General features: G+C 39.7%; 1 protein-coding gene across 4 annotated transcripts; it reads right to left on the reverse strand.

The window, feature by feature from the left end:
• Positions 1–110: 110 nt before the first annotated feature.
• Positions 111–25040, reverse strand: Mkks (McKusick-Kaufman syndrome). 4 transcript variants are annotated; one of them, XM_023718600.1, is made up of 8 exons: positions 24908–25040; positions 24495–24609; positions 19850–19935; positions 11322–11541; positions 6877–8262; positions 4412–4587; positions 2166–2276; positions 111–746 (listed from the first exon to the last, which is right to left on the reverse strand). In XM_023718600.1, exons 5-8 carry the CDS (start codon positions 7859–7861, stop codon positions 294–296), a joined length of 1725 nt encoding a protein of 574 aa, XP_023574368.1. In that variant the 5' UTR covers positions 7862–8262; positions 11322–11541; positions 19850–19935; positions 24495–24609; positions 24908–25040; the 3' UTR covers positions 111–293. The 4 variants fall into 4 exon arrangements, with proteins under 4 accessions (XP_023574368.1, XP_023574369.1, XP_023574367.1 ...); XM_023718601.1 differs by lacking the exon at positions 24495–24609 and having other exon boundaries at positions 11337–11541; XM_023718599.1 differs by lacking the exon at positions 24495–24609 and having other exon boundaries at positions 24908–25037.
• Between the last annotated feature and the right edge of the window lie 639 nt (positions 25041–25679).

The raw sequence follows: 25679 nt of genomic DNA on the forward strand, positions 1-25679 counted from the left end.
AGAAAAGTTTAAAAATTTCTGTATGTTAGAATGATGTGAAAATAGTAACAAAATTGAGAAGAACATAAAGCAGTATCATGGAATCCCTTCGATAATGATGATATCTTAAATAATGCTACAAGTTTTTATTATTCTATTACATTTCTATTGAAGACTGACATCATCATTTAAATAAGTTGTCTATAATTTGTAAGTCATCTGTCTGTATCTGCAGAAGTTCTTGGGAGAGGAGTACACACTGTTTTCCTTAAGTGAGTCTGACTAGTCTATTCATAAACAGGCTATTCTTTATATCAGTTTTTATCTTCAATGACATAGGCAAGATCTAATATCAGATTGGCTGTCTCTACAGCCACCTTCAGGCCACTGAGCTTAGCAGTTAAACAGTCCACAGTCAGGCTGTGGGCTGACTGTTGACTGATTCCCAGAGCTTCATGTGGAAGGTGTATCTCAGGTGCAAAAGGATGATGTGTGCTTCTTAGGACAGACCAGCTGAGTCCTTCCTGGTTACTGAACACTCCACAGCCACACCGAGAAAGCAAATCTGGCCAGTTCACAACAGAGGGAGGACCCGCCTGAACTGACCAAAAGTGTCCATGCTTCATGTCAGTCAGAATTTCACCTCCATCGTGTTCCAAAGAGCCAGCAAGAGACTCTAGAGCTCTGCAAAAAGCGTCAGCAATTAGCTCAAGTTCTGCTTGAGTACATTCATCATCTTGGACAATACTTCCTGGCTCCTTATGAATCTAAAGAGTAATAAAAACATCAAAAACATGTAGTGAGTAATCAACACAGAACATTTCAGTAGAGTAAGACATTTGGTCAAAACCTTATTCAGAAAGTTTCTACACACCTTGATGTACACACCTTGATTGTAATTTGGTCACAATGGACATGGATTTGTATGGGTCAGTTATCCTGGCTGCAAGCTCTTAACCTGGTTGCTTATAATAAAATTGTGTGTTCCCAACTCTGTATCAGAATGACTGAATCAGAGGAAAACCTACTCCAGTGTTTTCTGAGGGACTTCCTGGTGCTGCCTCTTCAGTGCATGAGGGCAAGACATGGTGCATTTACTGCATACAGGGGCAGTTTCTCAACATTAAAGCTCCATAGGAGAAGTCAAGCTGTGCTCTCCTGAGGTACAAAGCCCCTTGCCTCATTTTTTTCTCTGATGTCTCTTTCAACCCTGTATACAGAGCTGGCTATATTGTTTTTTTAATATTAATTTTATTGAGAAAGAAACAGCATTGTGACAGGTTAGTAGGACAGTTATAATAATTAATGCATATTGTCTTCATAGTAGTTACTCATAGAACAAGATGCAGATATGATATTTTGTCTAAACACTATTAGTACAAATCTTTCTTCTCATTGAACTAAGTGAAAGTAGCTATATATCTATATAATTTCATATATATATATATATTTTTTTTTCACTACAAAATAGTCCTTCATTTATATCCCCTTTTTTCATTTACTTTTGTCAGACATGGTATTCCATTGGAGCTGCCTATATTGAAACAGTGGTTCCTTTGATTGGCTAAAAAAATGTGACCGAGTCCAGCTGAGATGTCGTTTTAAGTCTATTTTCAAATAAAGTATGCTAGGACTTACATGAAATAGTGCATCAGAACTATAATGCACTGAACTTACCTGACAATAGTCAGGAAATGGTGCTTCCTGAACTAACCAAAAAATTCTATCTAGTAGAATTAATATATACTACACATAGATATCAATCTAAAATTCCAATAAAAGTTGTTGCTTGGAATGTTACAATAAATGAAGTTTTTCCTTGATACTCCAGAAAGTACTAACATACTTGACCCTCTTGTTGTGAACATCAATTGTGTGAGAATTTCAGGATTTCAGATTTCTGTGAATTCTCAGTATTGGAATGCCAGTTTTATTAAGCAGTCTATACAGACAATACTCAAAGAATGGTATCACTTGCTAAAAGATTAGAGTTGTAATAACTTTTTGCAATAAAGACCTGCTGTTTATAAGAATTATTTTCCTGGAGTGTTTTCAAGTACAATGTCTGAGTTAAATTATTCAACAATTAAGCATTAAAGGTGCTAGAGTATTATAATTCAGTTTATATCTCATAAAAGAAAAGTTGCTGAGAATTGAGTTCCTCTGCAGAGGTCTCTCCAACTTACCATGTGTCTGATGTATGCAGCCAAATGAGTTTCAGTGCAGCCACCTCCCAGCAAAACCCATGGCTCCTTGATTGTTAACTGCAATGCATGCAGTGCCGTCTCACATGTGAGCTGAGAACAAAGAGTCACAATCAGGCATCACATCAGAAACAACACAAGCATCAGTGTGATCCCAAATCAACATAGCCAGTAGAATGCAAAGAGCCTGATGTTTTCCTTGCACTGGGAATCGAACTCAGTGCCTGGAGCTTGCCACACATGCACTGTGCCACTGACCTATATCTCCAGCCCTCAAAGAGCCTCATTTCAACTGAAAGAAACAAGCTCTATTTTGTTAACTTTGTAATATGATTAATACATTTTAGAATAATAAAGATTAGAGATCAAAGATATTTTAGCTGGAGGTCTGCTTCATGGAATGTGATTTATATTTTTTCATATGCATGTAGTACTTCAAAGTATAATTCACAAATATACAGTAAACAGAATTTGTCCCAATTTCTAAAAAATTTATTTGGTCTAAATATATATTAATTGTATAAATGTCATACAGTTTAAAATTTTTGGAAATAATAACTTGGGACTTGGGTGATAGCTCAGCAGCATCAGTGCTTGCTTGGCAATAATAGCTAAAATGCCAAATAGTAGTAAAAAAAAAAAAACATACTTGACTCAGCAGGGATATACACCCTTGAGTATATGTGAAACTTTTCTTTCTTTGTATGTTTAGTACACGGTCTACAGGGTCTCACTACATAGATCAGACTCCTAGTGATTCTCCTGTTTATAGCCTGCCAAGTGCTGAGATTACAGTTATGCGCCACCATGCCCAGTCTCCATTGTGTCTCAGTGCACCCCAGGGGGCTATCAGGTTGGCCTGTGAATCTTTTACTTGTCATTAGTACCACAGAATATTGGTTCCCTTACATAAAAGTTGCAGTTGTTACTGTTGGTACAGAGCAATGAACTGTACTAAAGTAGGTGATGGGTCCTGACTTGGGAACTCATTTTCTAAGTGAATTATTTGTACATATTAGCATGTAAACAAGTCAAATTAGAAAGCTCACATCAAGGCTTCTTGTGAATAGCAGATCTGTGGTGTCACACGTTAGCTTGTGGCTTTGCATTTCACAATCTCTTCTTTTGGTGCAGGGATTGAACCCAACACCACCTTTATTATGAGCACAAGCTCCAGCACTGAACTATGTTGCCAGCTATATGTAGATTTTTAAAAATGTATTCCAGTCAAAGACACATTGCCACTAATCTCCCTCAAAATACTCCTCCTCTTCAAACACACCTATCCCATTGTTTTAATCATTTTCTGAAGCAGTTTTCAAAGTGCTTTCTCATGTCTGCACAAACAGTGATAAAATGTCCAGAAAATGATGTTGCCAAGTGCCATCCTAAAAGAAGGCAGGTTTCAAAAACATTACTGTCCTCACCCACCTTATTTGCTGGATCTGGCACTGTGTGACTTCTCTTACTTCAAATACCAAAAACAAACAAAAACATCAAAATGATCATGAAGAGTGAAGGCTTTGAACTGATACAGGATGAGGCAGTGTGTAGGTGGGACGAGGCCTCAGTCCCTAAAGCAAACATGCTACCTAAGTCCTGGGATAAACATCCTGTCTTGTTAAGGTCAGCTGGTGGTCGCTAGGCAACCTTGTGTCAGGGTTTTTTTGTTTTGTTTTTTTTTTTTTTTTTTTTTTTTTTTTTTTTTTTTTTGGTGGTACCAGGGATGGAACTCAGGACCTTGCACTTGCCAGGCAAGCACTTATTCCACTGAGCTCTTTCCCCGGACCTGTGTCAGGTGTTACCAACATTGCAAAGGTATAAATAAGTGGCCATTTTGATTTGCTCCTGTGTTCCTCTTGCAACCAGGCAGACCAGCCACCACCTAGCCCAGCTTTTTTCTTCTTGTCTGTCTTTTTCTCATTCCTGCCGCAGAATGGATCACACTGCGACCAACAGATCCCTACAAGCTACAACAGCACAACTAAAGACATTCAAGAAAGAGGACTTCCAGAACTGTTTCAGAAAGTGGCAAGAATGATGGGATAACTGCTTTGGCCTGAGAGGAAGGATTTTGAGTGGGATTAATGACAGTATGTCTTTTAAAATAATTTTTAAGTAAGTTTAAACATTATTAGTTTTCAGACACTAGATATACAGTACGTGCTCAATGACTATATCATTCCTGCCTCAGGGCCTGCATGTGGAATTCAAAGTTCCTTCCTTACCTTCAGCTCATCCCAGGCAGTGTCATTTCTGTTGCAGAGAAGCAAGCTGCAGACAGTAGCTTCTTTAGGAATAAGATGAAAAAAATGTTTGTAGCCAAATTTAGCAGAGCACCAGTCTTTCACGCTTCCGTAACTACTAGGAGATACTGGACCTAAGGACCCAATGGGCTGTGCTCCTAGTTTTGGAAAGTCCAGAAAACACAAAATATATAAGGAAAGGTGGAGAAAAAAAATTCAGAGCTAGTATTATTCCTAGGTGATACAGAAATTTCACAGCTTATTGCTTAAAATATGAAATGTAGAGTAAATTCAGCGGGCCATGCTGACATACACCTACAATGCCAGCACTCTGGGAGGCTGAGGCAGGAGGACCTCAAGTTTCAGCTCAGCTGGGGGAGCTTAGTGACTCAGCAGTGAGACCCTATCTCAGAATAAAAAAATATGAAAATCAAATCTGAAATGCAGTCATTTGTAACATGAACTGTTAAATTTTGGAATAATAAAGATTAGAATTATTTTGGAATAATAAAGATCCACCTTACACATGGCAAGTCAGAGAGGCCCCTACAGAGGCCCTCAATTCTCAGCAACTTGTCTTCTGTGAGGTCATATACCCATGCAGGGCAGTGTGGTTCAGTGTGAGGCCTTTGAGCTCAATGTCCAATTGCAAAAACAAATAAATGAATATAAAATAAAAAGGAATTTCCTTAAATCTGACATTAGTATTGAGCTATTAAAATAATATACAAAGAGTAAAGCATAGGTTCTTTTGTATCCTTCCTTTAAAAACCTCTTTAAACATGTTAGAAGCTATTTTGTACTCTTTCCAGTAAAGAACGTAAAATTTTGCCTACATTTTTAGGAGGTTCAGAAACTGTGAATTCCCAGACATCAAAGACCCCAAGTTAAGAACCTCATTAGTTGAGGATAAAGGGGAAGTGAATGCAAAGGGTCTTTTTCTCAAGGCATTACTAGTTCAATTTAAAACAAACGAAATTAGAACTTACAAGATTCTATTTAGGAACACACAGGAATGATTGGTGCTTAACAACTGTTTTTGCATAAACACCTACTTAAATCATATCAAAACAAAGTATATGGCATATTTATTTCATGGTTTTATCATTTGATCTAGTAATGTTTTATTCTCTCACCCTGCATAGGTAAAATAGTAAGACACTACAAATCATAATTTAGTGCAAATATAAATAAACTAGGATGGCTTAAATTTTCACAAACATGGTTACAGAAGAAAGCCACATCAAAATTCTAAAAGAATATTAGAGTCTGAATATTAAAACTGCAATCTAGAGCACCTCATCCATCTGGCATTTCTTTCTTTTAAACTGAGGCCAAGCACACATTGCATCAAATAACAACTCTGGGTTGGGGCAGGATCCCAGTTCCTGCTAGAACTCAGTGTTGTTTCTATGGAAAATATCCCATACTTTAAGAACAGATTGAATGAGCCAGAATATCCAATATGTATAGGCTGGAAATTGCCAGGTTCATAAAGAGCTACTAAATATTTAAGGATAGGAGGAGTTGGCCCTTAGCAATGAGTTTCTGCGATTTATTTTTTCTTAATAATTTTCACTTTGATATTCATGTGTCCTAAAAAGGGCACTGAACAATACAATGCATATGTTATCCATACCAATACTTCTTGATGATTTGTAAGAAAGACACTAACAGCTGAATAACCAAAATTGCAGTCAATGCAGAACTAAATGGTCATCCTTCTGCAAGGCTGCAAATGTATTTAATGGGATACCGAAAAGTGACTACAATCAGCAATTCTACTTTTCTTTGGCAATACCAGGTAAGTATGAATCTTAGATGTGACTTTTAATATGGATTTCTTGCCTACTGTAATTCTTTAGGTTACTAAATATATCACATTCAGTTCAGCAAATGTTTTAGATTCTGTTGTGTCCCACGCCTATTATAGGTGCTAAAAATGAAAGGTGACCTTGGTTTTCAAGCTCAGCCAAGAATATTTTTTGATATTTAAATGTATCTTCCTCCCCCCATCAGGAACCACCATTTGAGCAGAAGTACAGCATATCAATGGTGTTAGGATAAAAATGAAGAGTATTCTAGCTATTAAATTATCTTTTGAATATAATATGACTTAGAAGCCTTCTAAATTTGAGTAGGATAGTTCTGAGTAAGGTGTGAAAGACAGTTTAAGGATGCTAGGCTTCTCAACTACCTGGGGTTATAATTAGAATAGACTAGCACATTTCAGGGCTGAAAAATAGAAAATGGTCATAATCACTCCACTTTTGGTAAGTGAACAATAGAGGATCTTTTTAAGAAACAACCTTTGCTGCCAGAAATGATACACACTGTGACATTGGCAGCTTCTAAAATTATGTAAGATTTTAACAGTGATAAAAACCAAGTGTCAGCTCCAAAAAGCATTTATTAACTGTAAGGGGCAAAAGCCATGTGCTTTTTACCTGTCACTTTGCTGAGGGGCTCCATCAGCATCACTCCCACTCTGTCTATGGCCATAATGTGATGGGTACCTAGGAACTGTTTCAGCGATGGATGCATAACTTTTTGGCACAGGACAAGATCCACATGGTCACTAACTAGTTGCCTTCCCAGGTCAAGCAACTGGTCCAGGGCTGCCTTTTCAAGAGACACCCCGTAACTGACCACTAAATTTCCTTCTCCAGGGTCAGAAAAGTCTCCTGATAAAGACGTAGAAAAGAGCGCCACCTTGAGGGCACTTGATTTTCCAACAGGTAACATCCTCATTAATTGCACTGACATTTCAAGGAGTACTCCAGGTAACAAGGCAGAATCTATAACTCTTTCACCCTTTAAAGGTACAATTATACTCTTTCCTAAAATGAGAGGATCTTCTGTGTTTTCTGGAATTATAAACAAAAAAGCTCTAAGTATCAAAGCACTGATATGATCTACCTCCTTCCTGGTGAGCATACAAGCAGGTTTACTTGTTAAAATACTGCGCACCAAACAAAGGAGGGTCTGGGTACTACTGAAGTCCACCGGGATTCGGCAAGCACACCCCTCAGACCTGAGATAACTGGTGCAGAAATTCAGAAGATGTTTATTAAGTTTAATGGTGGTGGCAGCTGTCAGCTCTGTTTTCTGAACATTTTCGATGAGGTTGCAGCAAAGAATGGCTGTGAATAAGCCACAGTCACTGAAGCAGGACACGTGGTTTTGCACTGAGGCTGTGAGGATCTTTAATATGGGGTGGGTGACCGGGAGGTTCCTCAGCAGCACTGTGGACTGGGAGGTCGTGCACACAGAGCCCCCCGTGCCGCTGTGCAGCTGCTTCAGCCGTCCATAGGGGCCGTAGCAGGATGTGAGGATGCCTTTCAAGACAGCAAGTGTGGCCCTGACTTTCTCGGCTGTGAGTGGGTCACTGTGACACAGTGATGGCTTCTGAGCTTCGAAACAAGACATCATAGTGTGGGTGCGACTTGTGAAGCTAGTCTGTATTTTGTTAACTACATTTTCTACTTACTGCCATGTGTTTAAATATTTCAAAACATATTCTTCAGGAAGGAAGGTCTGAATTTAGTGTTGTGGCTATAAAATTATACAGTTCAGTGTTTCCGATAGTCAGCACATAATGATTTAATAACATATTAGTAATTCAGAGTATTTATTTTACTTCATTCTTCAGTACTCTTCTGTTTGCTGCCCCCCTGAGATTTCACAGACTGCTTTGCAGCCCTCTGGATGATGTATGTTCCCAAATGGACACCTATGAAAGACACCCCAGCTACAAGAAGCCAGTTCTTTCTGATCCAACTGGTTTTCATTTCTTCTTCTAATACCAAGCTCAGTTTCAAAGCTTCCTCTCCCTGTAAGAAATAAAAACAAAACACTTGGAGGAATAACTTCAAACTAGTTCGCAGACTGCAGTTCAACATTTATTTTCATGTTCTTCATTTTTATAAAATGAAAATTCAACTGTCTGAAGCCTCAAGAAAATGAGAAAGGTAAGTTAACTTAGACATAATATTACTTTATTCTTCAACACACTGCCCCAATATAGAAAAAGTTCTTGTATTTCAATGATTTGGAATGCACAACACAGCTAGACAGCTTATGTGCAGTTGTTAGAACATGTCATAGTTCTGGGAGAGAGAAAGCTACATTATAATCTAAAAATTTGGTCTCCGCATCTTAAAGAAATGGTCTCAAATGTTTTAATTCCTGTGTGGTGAGATTTAAGGTTATGGTTTGTTCAATAACTTTGCTTTGAAACTAGATGCATCTATATCAAATCTTGTTTTGTTTTTCTTTTTTTAGGGAAGGGACTACGGGGTGTTCAGGGTCTCACTACTAATTGGACTCTAGTGATCCACCTGTTTACAGCCTCCCAAGAGCTGAGATTATAGGCGCGCGCCAGCATGCCCAGTCTCAATTGCTATCTCAGTGCCCCCCAGGGGTGGGGCCAGCACTGCAGGCCCAGGGATCGAACCCCCAGCACCTGCGCCTGCTTGCAGGCACTTTAATCCAGTGAGCTATTTGGCCAGACCTCAAATCTTGTAATTATGAACAATTGTTAACATTCCAGGAAAAATTCAATACTATACAGTCTACACTGAATAAATCCATACAACACATTTGTATCAATACACAAACTATGTTGTATATACATGCTAGAGTCAATTTTCTTTTGTTTTAGTCTAGCAATCAGTAATTTTCAATTTTCAAAGTGCTAACCAACTAACCCCCTCCCCAAATGTTAATGACAACAAATACAAAAACCAAGGGATGTGCTGTATGACAAAGCGAAAAGTAGAATCTGATCTATAATTCCATTTCAAAGAGTGTAAGTACCATAAAATAATATATACCAAGTGGGAAAGGAAAAATACAGTAATAGTAAGTGGTATTCCTTGAGACTTGAACTCTCTATACTTCAATATGTGAAAAAAAAAATTTGGGCTTATCCGCCTTATTTGTTAATGCCTAGTGTTTTGAAGGTGAAGGTTTAGCCAATTATTTGTAAATTATATTCAGGCAGCTAATCATGCCAGCTACTTAGAGAATTGAGCAATAAAAGTAATCTACTTACTTAGCCTAATGCACTTCTTAAAGCAGATGGAGGTACAGTATGGAGCTACAGACCAAGATGGTGATCTGAAGGTGTGTAAAGAAGGGGTAGAAAAGGAAATGTTATGTAAGGCGTTATTTTGGTTACTGCTTCCAATTTAGCTGTAGCTACAGTAACTGGGTTCAACCAAAGTGAAGGCAACCTGGCCAGCTTTCCCCTTTTCTGTATAAAGCTACAGGAGGACTGGGAGATAGTTCAGTGGCCTAAGTGCCTGCCTGGCAAACGCAAGGACCCAGGTTCAATCCCCGGTACCACATGCCATGCTGGCCCCAATCTGTACCGGCCACTGAAACTGGGTGTGGTGGCTCACACCTGTAATCCCAGAGCTGGCAAGGCTGAGACAGGAGTACTAACTGCGTAGTGAGACATTGTACCAAATAAATAAATAAACCTTAAAAATAATAATAATAAAGCTAGGAGAACCTCTGATTACAGCATGAGGAGGAAACAACTATAAATGAAAAACACAAGCACACAAACTACCGGCTCATCTTATGCCTTAAATATTATTTCAGTGGCTTTTTCAGACTTAATGAAATCCGAGAAACACACTTGGTCTAGCAAAGTTATTTCCACGTGGTAATTTTACATTAGATTTTATACATAAAATTCATGAGACTATAATTAATCAAAGTATTTCTCTAGTTACGGCCTTGTTCATATCCACTAAAACTCATCTATAAATACGAAGTTCACAGAAAATTTATTACTTGGTCAAAATCTGAAGCCTTTTTTAAATGAGGAAAATCTTACTGAGCTTTCCTGTAAGGAACAGAATCTTAAGGTGACTTACTTGTACCAAAATTTAGAGCATAATACTTACACTTACTTCAAGATCCAACAGGTTTATTAGAACAGAATGTGCTCTATAATTACACGGCCATAGTTCTTTATCTAGAACCCTTAGGGGCTGATGACTTTCAGACGTTTTTGTATCTAATGTTCATAATGGTCTAATATTCATAACAGAAATAAATTACTCATAATCAATTGTAAGGTTCAGTGAGATAGCTCAGTAGACCAAGTGCCTGCTTAGGCAAGCACAGGGAATAGGGTCCAATCCCCAGCACCACATGCAGCACTGGCCCTGCCTCCCAGATGTGCTGAGCTGGCCACTGAGACCAGGTATGGTGGTGCACATCTGTAATCCCAGTGCTTGGGAGGCTGAGACAGGAGGATCACTATGAGTCCGAGCTGCATAGTGAGACCCTGTACCAATACATTTAAAAAAAAATCAATTACCTAGTACAACACTTATGATCAACATTTCAGCAATGCCATATTTTAGCAGTTGAACTAAATTTTCATATCAAGTAGAATAAACATTTCAAATTGCCTCATATTATTTAAGGACAAGTTTTGTTGTCAAAACAGTCATAAACAACATTTTGAGGGCTGGGGAGATAGCTCAGCAGCTTAGGCACCTGCCTGGCAAGTGCAAGGTTTCCTCAGTTCAATCCCTGGTATCGCAAAAAAAAAAAAAAAGAAAAAAAAAAAAGGGTTTTAGAACTTCCTGAATTTTGGAATTACTGATAAGGTTCGATAGACTCAAATTATACAGCTGTATCTTGTTTATTTCACAGATTTTGAAAAGTAACACATTATTTTGAAGCTAAGGTATTAGACGCTAATGGATGAGTACAACTAGTTTTGTCTCAGAAAACATGAAAAAGGTGGGTTATAGTAAAAATAACACGTATCTTGTCAGTTTAGGCTTTTTCTTGCCAGAGCTCTGTAAAATCAAGTTTCTCATCACTGGAACATACTCGAAAGCTGACCAGATTAAATGGAACTCACCTGAAGATTACACACCTATTTTCCTTGGCTTTGGTTCTTCGGTGGACTTGCAAGTGCTAGACTCTCTGGCTCAGCAATGTTGTCCTTAGCAGGTATTCGGAAAACAGGGCTGCTTTTGATTCTATACCACCCTAAATGGATGAGCCCGATTAAGGGCACCATAACAACCAAAACTTGGTAGTCTCTCCAGAAGTTCTGAAAACTCATGGCATCAGAGGACCTAAGAAAAGACTACAGTTAAAGCAGGAAAACATATCCAACTAAATGTAATTATAAAACAGAAGACTGGATGTAGTGGGGGAGATATATATATATATATCCTTCAAATTATTTTATAAGCCACTGTAAATAATACACTGTATTCCAACAAAAACTATAGTAATATTTTAGAGTTGCTGGTAGGAGATATTGTGTAGAAACTAAGGGAAAGCAGGACCTCAGACTGGGGAAACATATATAAAACAGTACTTTACTCTGAGCTAACAATTACAGTTGACTAAGAACAACACTATTTGCAGGAAAAGCTACAAAACTCTTGGAAATATTCATAATTCTTTATGTTTGTAATTAATGTCTCTCCTTTTCCTTCTCTTCTCTTCTTTCCTTTCCACACTGGGGACTGAACTCATGGCTAACATTCTTCTGTGCTACATCCTCAGCCCTTATGTTTTTTAAAATTTTCTTTTTTTTTCTTGCAGTACAGGGATTAAGCCCAGGGCCTCCACACCAAGCTACATCCACTGCCAAATTTTATTCTGGAATAGGATCTCAGTATATCACTAAGTTGCCTAGCCTGGGCTCAAACTTGGGATCCTCCTGCCTCAGTCTCCCAGTGTGTGTTAAAATGCCAAGCTCTTAAGCTTTATGTTGCTGTTGTTTAATGTATTTAATACAAGGTCTACAGGGTCTTACTACACAGATCAGACTTGTAGTGATCCTCCCATTTTCAGCTTCCCGAGCGCTGGGATTATAGGCATGTGCCACCATGCCTGGTCTTGTTTTATAATTACATTTAGTTATAATTTTAACAGAAGTATCAAAATGGTAATTGTTAAACATACAGTGAGAAGTTAGGTTTCCTGTTTTGACAAAATGTAAATGATGGTGTTTTAATTGAGACTGGAGTAGTAAGTATGGATTCTAATTGTAGCAAAAGACTCTGGCACAGCAGCTAGTAATTAGAATGAGTTAGTGCTATTTCCATATTTATATGCCGAACCACTGCACTCACTAGTTTCTGACCTGGATCTCTAGTAGCCCTACCTACCCTAGAAAGTTATATGAAGATACTGGGAGCAAATAGTGGCCAAAGTTTAAGACCTAGTTGGTGACGAATACACTTTTTCCCTGTCTTTCATTTGACAAGCATGGCATAGAACCCAGGAAAGCTGTGTTCTGAGGACCCACAGGTTTGAAAACTTAAGTCTAGAAAAAAATTCAAAGCCTCTTTATACTTTTACATTTAAAAGATATTCATTAGTGACAACTTGACAGATTGTGATGACTGTATTCCATCCTTTGAGACATGCTAAAGAATTTAGTCGCACCTATATTTTAGTATCACAAAATCTCCCAAATCACTTTGTATAAATACAATTAGAAAGATATGTGAACAGAATTTCTACCTATCAATTAACATTGGAATCAGTATCAAAACATGACAGCAATGAGCTGAGTAGCCTGAATTGTCTCTAGGTTGTGTATTTCAAATAAAAGTTTGAAACTATTAGGCTAATGTATATATATTATTTCCAGCACTACAATTTCTGCTCTAGGTCTAAAGTTATGCACAAGGAGTTTGATGCTAAGCTTTTAAACTACTGAATGGAGAAAGCATGACCTACTTTGTAACTGAAAGAATCTTATGGCCTTTTCTGGTACTCTATATACTTTACACAGTCTTTAAGATCACACTTTTTATTGACATGCTTATATTCTGTCCTTGGAAGAAGTGTTTTTATTTATTTATTTATTTATTTATTTATTTATTTAGGCTGGCTCGGGATGCCTTCAGGGCAGGTCTGGTAAGGCTTGAGGATCTGGGGATTGAACCACAGCATCCAGATTGCTTTGTTTTAGCAGTCACTTATACAACTGAGCTAATGGGCAGGGCTCCAAAAGACCTCATGACTTTTTTTTTTTTTTTTTTTTTTGCGGTACCAGGAATTGAACTCAGGACCTTGCGCTTGCCAGGCAAGTGCTTCCCCAGCCCCGTTTTTGGAAGAAATCAATTATAACTAACTCTAATATGATTAAATTTCACTGTAAAGCCTCCTGTTCAAATAGCTTTAGAGCACTTGAGATTTGAGGGTGCAATAATATAACTAGAGAAGGGACTAGACTTTAATTGGATGTCCTGAGCTAAGTAGCATTCCCTGCAATAGGCTCCCACCATGATGTACTGCCTTGCCACAGGCTCAATAGCAACAGGCCTACCATGAACTGAAATCTCCAAACTATGAGCCAATATACACTTTTCCTCCTCACAAGCTCATTTATCTCAGGGATTTTGTCTCAGTCATGGGAAGTTGCCCAATACAGATCCTGCTCTTTTTATCACAACAGATTAAACTGCAATCTACAACAGCAAATCTAGGAAAGTGTTGCTCTGGCTCTGTGTGCAGCTGACAGCATATAATGTAGTGTGCTTTGAATTGCCTTTGAAAAGAGTGAAAATGGCATCTCAGAATATAACTCTGTACATATAATGAATCTTCTGCATCATGTGGGAATTAAAGAGACACACTATTTCACGCAATAATAGTCTATTCTTTTCATCAAGACTTGAGGATCTGTGCATTCTTTTCTAGATTGAAACATATTATTTATTTTGGCTGAAAATTCATTATTTGCCAAACATCACTGAGGCCCAGTGTAGCACTTCCTAGTTAGTGGTATGAACTGATTTAAGACTGATTGCTTTAGTATTTACTAAATACCTACAGGTTCCTGTTTCCTCACCTTCTCCATATCTCATGTACTGATTGGGCTTATGGAGGCCAGAGAACAGGTAACCACTTTGTGATAGATTATTCTGCTGTCCTCTGAGAGGCTTGGAAAATGATTAGGAAGGGCTTACCAGATAGCTCAGCGGACTAAAGCGCCTGCTTAGGCAGGCACAGGGACCAGGGTTCGATCCCTGGTGTACTGTGCTGACCCTGCCCTTGGGGCGCACTGAAGACAGAGATTGAAACTGGGTGTGTTGGTGCACCTGTAATCCCAGTGCTTGGGAGGCTGAAAACAGGAGGATCACTATGAGTCCAATCTGTGTAGTGAGACCCTGGAGGCCCTGTACTAAATACAAAAAGAAAACCTAAAAAAAAAAAAGAAAAAAGAAAAGAAAAAATGATTAGAATCAGGATGACAGGGGGTTTTTATTTTGAGCCTTCCCATTTAATCCACATAAAAACACTATCACACTGCATACAAAGTAGGCCATCTCTATGCCACAGTTGAAGCTTGCACTCTTAAAATGCCATTGGCCTTAACTTCAACCTACTTTGTTTTTTTTGGCCCAACCAACTGTGCAGGGAAAGACACAATGAATTTTAACTAAGTAAGGCTCACTATTTTTAGTTTTTAAAATTTCATATTTGATATGGTACACAGGTATTAACTTATTTTGTTCATGTCTTCTTGTGGAGCTTTCAAAATCAAACCCGTACAATAGAATATACTTGGGAGATAAAATTGTAACTATTTTGTCTCAATTTTCCTGAGTTTTTTTTAAAGAAGAAAATTACTATTCTACCCTTTTCTAATAATGTAGACCTACTTTTAAAAGCTAGTAAATACAGAAAATAATGTAATCTAAAATCTTACAGATTTTAACAAAAATGTCATCATAATTTAATATTGTTCATGTTTTTATACAAATTATGATGTTAAATTGTACTGTTGCACTAGATTACATGGAGATATTCTAATTTCAATCCCTTCACTGCTAAAGATTTGAGAATTTCTTTTCCCAATATTTATTGTTAAATATAGTATTTCTTTTAAATTCTCCAGAGCCCATGGTCATAGATTCTATACTCTGCTTCTCAGGATAATTCAAATTAAAAGATTTTTGTTAATTCATGTGCAGAATGAAGTTGATAATGATGCTTTTACAACTTTGACTTTGTAAAAAAATATTTTTCTTGATCTTTTATTTATTTGGTACAGGTTCTTGCTATGCAGTTCGGACCCATAGTGACCCTCCTGTCTCTGCCTCCTCCGCGCTGGGATTATAGGCGTCCACCACCATGCTCCATCTCTGGCTGGCTCAGTGGGCCCAGGGTTCTGGGGCTGGCATAGCATGTGGTACCAGGGATTGAACCCAGGTCCTTGCACTTGCCAGGCAGGTGCTTAGACCACCAAGTTATCTCTCCAGCCCAACTTTGACTTTTACAAAGGTTCATCATTTGAAAAGTAGAGAGAATAAAAGATGCAATTTGGAAAACTGAGGCTTATGCTAACTTGGATTTATCTAGTGATGGTCCTTTCCCCAAAACACTTGGCACGTCTTTCCAAATGGTACAGAACTGTCCTGTGGACATCCAGACACTCCCAAGTCTGACTTCCCAAGCAGTAACTAGCCTGTCCCTAAAATACAGTGAGTTCATGCTTTCTGCTCATTCACCGAACTTTTCAATTTGGGAGTGAAGCCACAACAAATGGCAGATGCTGTCCCCTCCTAACCTGGTTTGTTGTATGCAATACTGTTCTTTTCATATCTTTTTTGAATCTTCATTAAATACATTGCTTAAAAAAAGAGAATCATTTAGAAAGATAAACGAGGGCCAGGGAGATAGCTCAATAGAAGCTTTGCAAGGCAAGCACAAGGTCCTGAGTTCTATCCCCAGTACTGAAAAAAAAACCACAAAACAACCACACAACAACAACAACAACAACAAAAAAGATGAGACTATTAAATTTTAGGTCAAATAAAACAGTGTAGATATTTATAATTTTATTTATTTATTTTGGGAGAACCAGGGATTGAACTCAGGCCCCTGCGCTTTCCAGGCAAGCACTTATTCTGCTGAGCTATTTCCCCAACCCCAACCCCCGATCATTTTATTTATTGAAATGTCTTTTGTTCAGAAAAAAATTTATTGGTAATCTTAACAAAGTTTATATGCTTTCTTGTATTCTTCTCTCAATTATATACACAATATATTCAAAACATTTCACTTTTCATTTTGTTTTGGTCTCATGGAAACCTTCTGAGGTCATAAAACCATTTTATAAGACAGAATGCTAGGGCCAGCGACATAGTTCAATGGACTAAGTGCCTGCCTAGGCAAGCACAGAGACTGGGGTTTGATCCGTGGCATCACATGCTGTGCCAGTCCCGTCCCTGGGTACACTGAGCCAACTACCAAGACTGGGCGTGGTTGGCACACCCCGGAATCCCAGCACTAGGGAGGCTGAAAACAGGAGGATCACTACGAGCCCAAACTTCAGAGTGAGATCCTGTACCAAAAAAAGACAGAATGCTGAATGACTGAGCTAGAATTAACAACTGTGACACTCAATTTAGATTTTGGTATTCAACTAAGCAGTTTTCAAAAGTCAAGAATGAATGATCCTTTGGATTCCCAGTTCCAAAAAAAAGAATTAGTGGTCCATCTTGAATAGGAGTCTTACAATTTACAACAAAGATATTCCTCACTTAATGACCAAGTTCCATTCCTGCAACTAGGTAATTAAATTGGTAGCTAAATAATTGTATGTAGTATGTACATTATGATATTCAGAAAAAATGGGCAAAGGAAACTCCAACTTGATGACTTTGCTTTTATTTGCATAACTCTTACATGTAATATTATAATGGAGAATAGAACACAAAACTATAGTAATATACAGTACAATCAGAAAAAATTATAGTACTGTACAAAACAATGTACAATGCATAAAAAATACTGAGGCTTTATATAAATAGGATGTAGAGAACTGTGAAAAAAAAAAAAAAAAAAAGATGGGTCATCAGTGTGACCCATCAAACACAATCAGGAATACTGAAGTATGTTTTGAGGAATACTCGATCTGTACTGGATGAAGATGAGAACATTTACACATTGTGGTGGATACTGTGATAGTCACTGAGGGTCACCAGCCCAGGACAGTTCAGTGGTCTCATGCTACTTGTCCAAAGTTAAGAGGACAAATGCATCTGTTCTGTCCAATGAGAGATTAGCTGGGCTGAATTTAGTTGTTTTCTTTAAATTCTTCACAGAGAACGAGCAACAAGACATTAATGAACAGCTGCTGTAACTCCACCTCATTACAAATGTAATCTTTTTGTACAAACATGAAGGTTAAGGAAGGAAAACAGTAAGGTATTTTGGATCACAAATATTCTTTAAATTTAACTCATTTCTGTGTCAAGGACAACTTACTGCCTCCCCAGTGTGCAATACAGGGACTTCTATCTCTTCAATCTCCACCACAGGCCTCTGAGAGATTCTCAGGAATTTATTATACATTCCTAGTTAACTGAAGGCATCTTATTGACAGTATTAGACAGTAAAGAGATGGGCAAAAAGGAAAATTATGCTTCTAAAAAATCCCAAACAGCTAAGCACTCGATCTCCAACTATTCCTTTTAGATGGCACAATGTCAAGTAGAATTCATCTAGCTTTGTGTTCCTTATTACAAAATTAGGCCTACAACAACCAAGATGCAGAAACTATTTCATAAAAGATTGACTGTGCCTACTGGGCTTGCCGGATGCCCCTGCTGTTTTAGGGGGGGAATAGTGTTCACATACTTAAAATATTAGTTAAGTTTTTAAAACCTCCACAAAATGTGATGAGTAAAAAAAAAAAAAAAGTACAGGGAATGTTGAAGAAAATTACTATAATAAAGACACACTGCCATGTATTTCCCTCTAAGTACTTGCCCTCACTTCAGCACACTTATCTCCTCCTTCCTGCTTCCTCCTTCCGTAGTCCTAGAAGTACTCTTTCATGAGCATCTTTAGTTGCACTGTCATGGCTGCCTTCATGGGGTCCCAAGTCAATTCAAAACATCTGCCTATCACGGTCACTTCAACTTTGAGGAAGAGCCAGAAGCCACACAGTGCAGAGCTGGAGCATTAAGGGGATGAGGACACATCATAATTTTTTTAACTGAGCAAATTGCTGTAAATGTTTTGAATCCATTTGGGACAGCAAGGCAGTCACACAAGGACACACATGAAAGAGAACTCTAAGAACTGCTTCAGAAATTACCAAGAATGATGTGGTGTGATTGAAGTGACGCAGAGTACATTCATGAAGATCAATGGTGATGTGTCTTTTACACCAATAAATTTTTCTTTATTTTTATTTATATCACCTCTGTATATTTGATTAAGCTGTGTAATTCAATTATGAACAGTACATTCGCCCAGATCTTGTGATTAGGACTTCTGATAAAAGTTTACTAACTTTTTTTTTTTTTTTGGATAGGGTCTCACCATGTAGTTTAGGTTGACCTTGAACTCCGAATGTGGCTCAGTTTGGCCCCAAACTTATGCCTTAGTTGCCTGAGTGCTGGGCGTACAGGCCTGCACCACCATTCCCAGTGCTTATACAATTTTATAATACATTTTCTTTTACAAAGACAATGTTGGCTTTAGCTTTTGTGAATCCCTCATCCTGAGCTCCAATCATTTGTGTTACAGTTGTTTTTATCTTTGATTTCCAAAGTACATTCCTCGTTTAAGGACCAAGCTCTGTTCCTGCACCTTGGTCCTTAGTTCCTGAAATGAACTGGTCGCTAAATGAGAAATTGTAGATAGTATGTATGTTACACTACTCACAACAAAGAAATGGTCAAAGAAACTCCAACTTGATGACTACTTTTATTCAGGTAAGTCTTACATGCAACAGTAATGTATAACAGATAACAACATAAAACTATCATACTGCACTGTATAGTACAATCTCAAAAATTAAGGTACTATTTAACAAGATTATTGTACAAAAAAGACAGAGGCACTATAAACAAGATGTACAGAACTGCACAGAAAAGATGGGCCGCAACTCTCAGCGCAGGTCACAAGTCAGAACAGTGTACCTCAGTCATAAGTTCGGTCAGTTACTAACCAGGGAAGGCTGTTGAAGAAGGAGTATCTGTACAGTAGTTCATATTTTGGCACTTCTGTGTACATGTTACAGAGAATCTCAAAAAGCCGGAAAATAGGATTTAAAAGTTTTTATCATAATGAAATGATGAATGTTTGATAAGGTAGATAAAATTAAACTTGATTTAAACATGCTATAACATATACATATACACAATAAAACATTACATGGTACCCCATTAATATGTACTGTTTTTACATTTAAGAAAAAAAATCATCCTGCCTTTGTGGTACCCAATAGGGTCACAGGCAAAGAAGAGTTTTCTTTAACTTTTCCCCTCTTCTGTATGTATCAGCTAAGATAACAGCTTTGCCAGATGTGCCACTTTTCTAACAATGCTGTAGTCATACTCTTGATGAAACAGTGGATTACACCTGAGTGCTTACAGCTTTCACTCTGCAAAAGCCTACCTCTGTCCAACTCCACATGTACGGTCAGCTGGACCTGCAGCCAGGAGCCAGGCTGCTGCTGAGGCTCAGCCAGGTCGGGACTGGATCTACAGTCACAACAGAGTGAAGGTTCAGACACACAGATGTACCTCATGATTTTGCTATTCCCCTCATTCTTACTCTGAGTTCACGGTATTTATAACTAAAAATAATTGTACTGAAAGAATCACAAATTTTACATGGCAGCTTCACTAACTACAGGCAGTCAAGAATATAAAGGGATTTGATTGATTAATGACTACTGAGACATGACAATTGGCCTACTGACAGGCTGGGCTTACCAGCAAAGTTATGATTTTTTTATAGCGTTGTCTCAGAATTCTCTCATCCATTTCTACTGATTTCACCGCCGGGCTGCCATTTCATGTTGGCTTGGGTCAGGGAGAAGGGAATTGGTATCATGCTGATAACCAGACTGTTGCAGATTTAAAAGTCCCATTGACTGGGCCCTCAGAGTTACACAATGATTTTATGTGCTCCTGATCTACTCTGAATCTCTACAGGACCAACTTTTATCTCTCGTCATTTTTAAATTTTACTTTGCACTTCCATTTCTGTAAATAACCTATTGGCCACAGGACACTAGAGGGACAATCGATCTTAAAAGCCTCAATTTCCCATTCACATTTGTAAAAGCAGATTTTCATCTCAGTTCTCCCTCTTACACACCCTACCCAAGCCTAAGACAAGGAACTGGTGAGCCTGTTACCCACGCTCCAGTTCCATCTGCCAGTGTCTTTAGGGTTCTAATGCCAGCATCTCTTCTTCTGTCCAACATCCCATCCAAAAAATCTTCCTCCCCTGCATAACCAGAGCCATTTTTCTTTATCAAACCAAAACCAAACTCCTTGAAGCAACTACCTTCACCAGCCTCCCCTGCATGTACTATACAATCTCATTTGATTCGTATGTATCTTTTTAAGACTTACTTCTCATTTCACCTTCAAACCCAAATAATCTGCTTTCATTCTGTTCTCCACAAAAAAAGATTTTTTTTTTTTTTTTAAATTTTTGTTTTTGATACAGGGTCTTGCTAAGCAGTTCAGACTCATAATGATCCTGTCTCAGCCTCCCTAGGTATCAGCAATCTAACTTGGGACTTGCACTTGCCAGGCAGGGGATTATGCCACTGGGCTATCTCCCCAGCCTACAAGAACTATTCTAATTATAAAGATGTTTTGGTTAGCTTTCCAAATAACAAAATACCTGTGATAAATGACTTCAAAGAAAGAATGACTTATTTTGGTTCACAATTTCAGCTTATGATTGACAGACCCCATCCATCTGGGCCTATAGCAGCAGTCTACCAAGGTGGCAGCAAGTGATGGGTGTCTGTTCACCTCACAGAGGACAGGAAGTGGAAGAGATTAAAGAAGATGCAAGCTCAGGTCTCAATATCCCCTTTAGGGGTACACCTCGATGAGCAGGCTTTCTTCTACTGGGCCTCATTTCCTGCAGATCCCACCCCCCAAACATCTAAGTAACAAGTGCGGTGACCAAGTTTTGTGGGTTACAGCAGCTCCAAACTGTAACAATCCCAGCGGCCCCATTTCCACCCTTGATCTCTCTGAATCATTTTAAGATCGTTTTGAACTTATTCCTTCTCAGTTTCCTTTAATGACCCGTTGGTTCCCATCCACCTATGCATTCCTACTCAAGACCTGTCTTTGGTTGACTCCAAGGTCTCATTCACACCCTAAGTTTGTATTAAGCATCCACACAAATGGCTTGTGCCATTCTCACTGCCTGCTTAGATCCAACTGTTACCATTAACCTTTAACCTAACTGTCCTCACAAGTAGTCTACGCCCATTACAAAATACTGTTCCACCTGGATTTCCTGTTTTGGTTAATAATTAAACAAGTAAAATCTGGATATGTGAGCTCTGCCCTTTTCCTCACTCCTCTTTTATATCACTCATCACATCCTATGATTGGACAGGACCTCTGCATGTGACCATAGACCAGGCCCTCATGATCCTTGAAGGAGCATCTTGCTTAGAAAGTCTGTGCTTTTCCAAGCATGGTCTCCTCAATAATAGCATTACCTGGGAAGTTAAGTAAAATCCAAGTTCTCAGGCTGCTCTGACCTACTGAATCAGGAACTTGAGGGTGTTGTTTGATAATCTTGCATTAAAAAATTTCCTAGGTAATCCTGAACCTAACATTTGAGAACCACTGCTTCAATCTACTCCCACTAATTTGTTCTCTACACTTTTAAAATAGCCATCTTGCAAAATGAACAAATTCAGTTGTGTTTCTGCTTTGCTCAGGAGCCTTTAGAGACAGTTTTGACTAGGGAATGAAATCTCAGTTTCTTCATACAGCATAACACCTAGTTTCTGCCTTCAGTTTTCAAAGAGTAAAGTACAATGAAATATATTTTAGTACAATGGACAGCCATGTACTGATTAAGGGAATGAATCCCACTACTTGGGCTTTGACCTACTTATCACTAGACAGCTGGCCACAGGGCCTTGGATGAGCCAGTGAATCTCACTGTGCCTCAGTTCTACCCTTTGCAAAAGGAGAACGGTAACTTCCATATATCACAAGGTGGTTGTATAATTACCACAACATTTGGCACTCAGTCTGGGTTTAGTGATTGTAATTATTACTATCTGAAAAACTATACTGGAGTCAATCCAGAGTACAGCAGGAAAGAAGACTGGAATGAATGCCCAGATTCAGGGAAGTGGTCTCATAAGAGAAGGCTGATTCTTCTGTACAGTTTCAGTGAGTTAGTTATAAAATATCCATTTTTTCAAGAAACAGTGTCTGTGGTCTTCAGGCTATTTTAATTGGGGGAGGGGGCTGAATCTGTAATCCCAATCTAGGATGTCACAGCTGAGAGTCAAGTGTGTAAACCAGGTAAGCTAATGATGCATGAAAGAAATAAGAAAACTAAAGAAGCAACGTAGCAAAGGAAGTGTGATTAAGTTCATGCTTGTTTCTGATAATAGTTAATAAAATTACAGAGTTGCCAAATGATTCAATGTTGAGAGTCGTCATATGATGGACTTGATTTGCATGTTCAGAAATATTGCTTATCTAAAAGCAAAGGCTTTAACTAACAAGAGGAATTCTAACTTCTATCACAATTTAGTTATGATTGTGAGTAAGTCACTTCTCTCCAGCCTCAATTTAATAACTTGTAATATGGGGCCCATTATGAAGACTTGTATATATAGCTTAGCACAGTGTGCAGTATGTGGGAAGTCCTCCAGCTAAGGCAACTCTTTCACTATCAGTAGAAGCATATTATCTTTAATATAAATCATATATAAAAATAAGCTTCTCTAGACTCTCCTACTTGATCAATGCCATTATACACTATCATCTAACATTCTGACTAACATTTGGTTACTTCTTACAAAGCTAGGAAATGTTACACAGAGCAAGGGCTGGGGAGACAGCTTAGTGACATAAGCCTGGCAAGCGCAAGGTGCCAAGTTTGATCCCATCCTGAATGCTGTGCCATTGTGCGGGCCACAGAAACTGGGTGTGGTGGCACATGCCTGTAATCACTGCACTAAGGAGGCTGAGACAGGAGGATCATTAGGAGTTCAAACTGCATAGCCAGACCTTGTATTAAAAGATTAAAAAAAAAAAAAAAAAGATAGAGCCAAATACAATCTTGTCTCTAGTGTTCGCATCCTTTAGAGCTAACCAATTTTCACATTGAGCATTTGGGACAGCCACTGTATTCAAATGCTCAGTCAGTATCTGTTAGGAGACATCGGGGTTAAGGATAAACTACTAAGATGAATGAGGCATGATTTTTGTCTGCCAGAATTCAGGCTTGAGGCGACGCTCCTAACAAAACATTCAATACTCTCTAGGAGAAAGCAAAATACTGCATGGATTAAAAGCTTTCGCAGAGTTGACTCAGTTTGCAAAGCTGCACTATCTGACTCTCAAGTCATTTTCACTAACTTCTGTCTTAGTTATAGCAGGCAATCAGTAGCCACAGGAACAGTAGCTGCCGTCCACCCTCTCACAGGCAGCACTTGCTTTGTTGGGCAGCTGAGAATCTTGGGCCCTAGGTTCCAAAGTAGGGTGGCTCACTCTTAACTTTCACTCTAGGTTCTGGCCTCTCCTACTCCTAGTGGCCTTCTCGGAGCACCATCCTAAAGTGTCTTCCTTATCCTTCCCCATGTTCTGTTTCCTCAAAGCCCCACTTCTGTGGCGAACACCTTGCACCACCCTAATCTCTGTTAAGAAAGATGTATTTTCCCAGGTCTTGGGAGGGCCAAGGGAGCCCTCAGGGGCCGGCCCCTTTCAGGACTGACTCCACAGAAGTAAAATGACTCCCTTTCCCAGGTAATAGACCTCCAACAACCAACCAACGCGGGGTTGTACAGGTCTCACCCAGTCCTCCAGAATGCAGCCACCGGGAAGGGCTCCACCGCCCTCGGCGTCACCAGGGGGCTGGAGCAGCCTTCTCCGGGGCTGCCCGGCGGCTCCACTTTCCCCCTCCCCTAGTCCTCAGGAATGACAGATCCCAAACGATCACCTCTAATGAATCTCCTCCTGCCCACGAATCTCAGAGTCCGCTTCCCGGGAAAAACCACCTAGGTCCCCCTAGAAACCTGCTGTTCGTTTACCAGCGTTGCGCGTCCACCGTTTCTTGCCCGTCCCTAGAAGATCACGGCAGGAGGCCGGCGCCACGCCTGCCTCAGTCCCCGCACGGCCCAGTGTCGCAAGCACACGCGTACTTTTCTGATTACGGTGAAACAGCCAATGTTAGTCAATGACAGGATCTGGGCATGGTGCAAGGCTGGAAGGTGAACACCACCTGAGGTCCGGTCCGCCTCGGACTCGGCTGGTCTCCTTAGCCCTGTCCGAGGCCCGGGTCCCGCTCCTGCTTCCCCCCAGCTGGCCGGAGCCCGGCGCGCAGTCCAGCTCCAGGCAAGGAGCAGCCACCCGCCGGCAGCCCGGGCTCCCCGCGCGCCCCGCCACCGCAGACCCACACCGGCTCGGGGTCTGGGGGAAGGACGGCGCGGCGCAGCCTTCTCACCTGCCCACAGTGCTGCGCCTCCCCAGGACGCGGCGGCAGCCAGCAGGCTCCAGAGGCCGAACCCGACGCCCCCTGTCTCCGCGGATGCCGGCGACCTTCGCTCCGCGCGCCGGAAGGGCGCATGCGCAGCGGCGCTCCGGCCCCGGCCCCGCTCCGACTCCGCTTCTCCTGGTTTTCCAGTCTATTCAAGCGAAGGCTGTAGTCCGAAGAGTAGGGTAGGCGGGGTTTATTTAGCGCCAATCTCAGATTGTAGAGACTGTCAAATTTAAATACCACTTCAAGTGTAAATAACACATAAAAATTTCACAGAATTGCCTTTTGCGGCACACTTTACAGGCCTGTATTTAATGAATAGAAAACTAGTCGACCGTTCTTGGCCTTACGGACGCTGTGACTGACCAATCGCAAAGCGCCACAGTCTGTCGCTCAACGGCAAACCCCGCCTCGCTATGCAGCTGCCCGGAAAACAAGGAACACGCTAAACTAGTTTAACCTCGCTGGCTCGGATTGGATCCTCGACATGCGCAGTGAGAGCTGGTCGCCTTGTAGCTGACTTCCGCCCTCAGTCCCTGGCCCCAGGGGTGACCGCAAGGTCAGCTCTTCAGTGTGCTACGGTTCATTAATTTCCGGGTTGTCTATGGTGTCTTCTGATTCACAGAAAACTTTCTCTCCTGCATCATGCCAAACAGTAAGAGAGGAAGTTATGTTTAAAATGGCTATTTTTAGCTAAAATTTCTGTTATTATTGTCTCGTGGAAAGTATTTTCTACTTT

This window comes from Octodon degus, unplaced genomic scaffold (genome assembly GCF_000260255.1).
Source record: "Octodon degus isolate 3935 unplaced genomic scaffold, OctDeg1.0 scaffold00060, whole genome shotgun sequence".
In the NCBI taxonomy this organism is placed as follows: Eukaryota; Metazoa; Chordata; class Mammalia; order Rodentia; family Octodontidae; genus Octodon; species Octodon degus.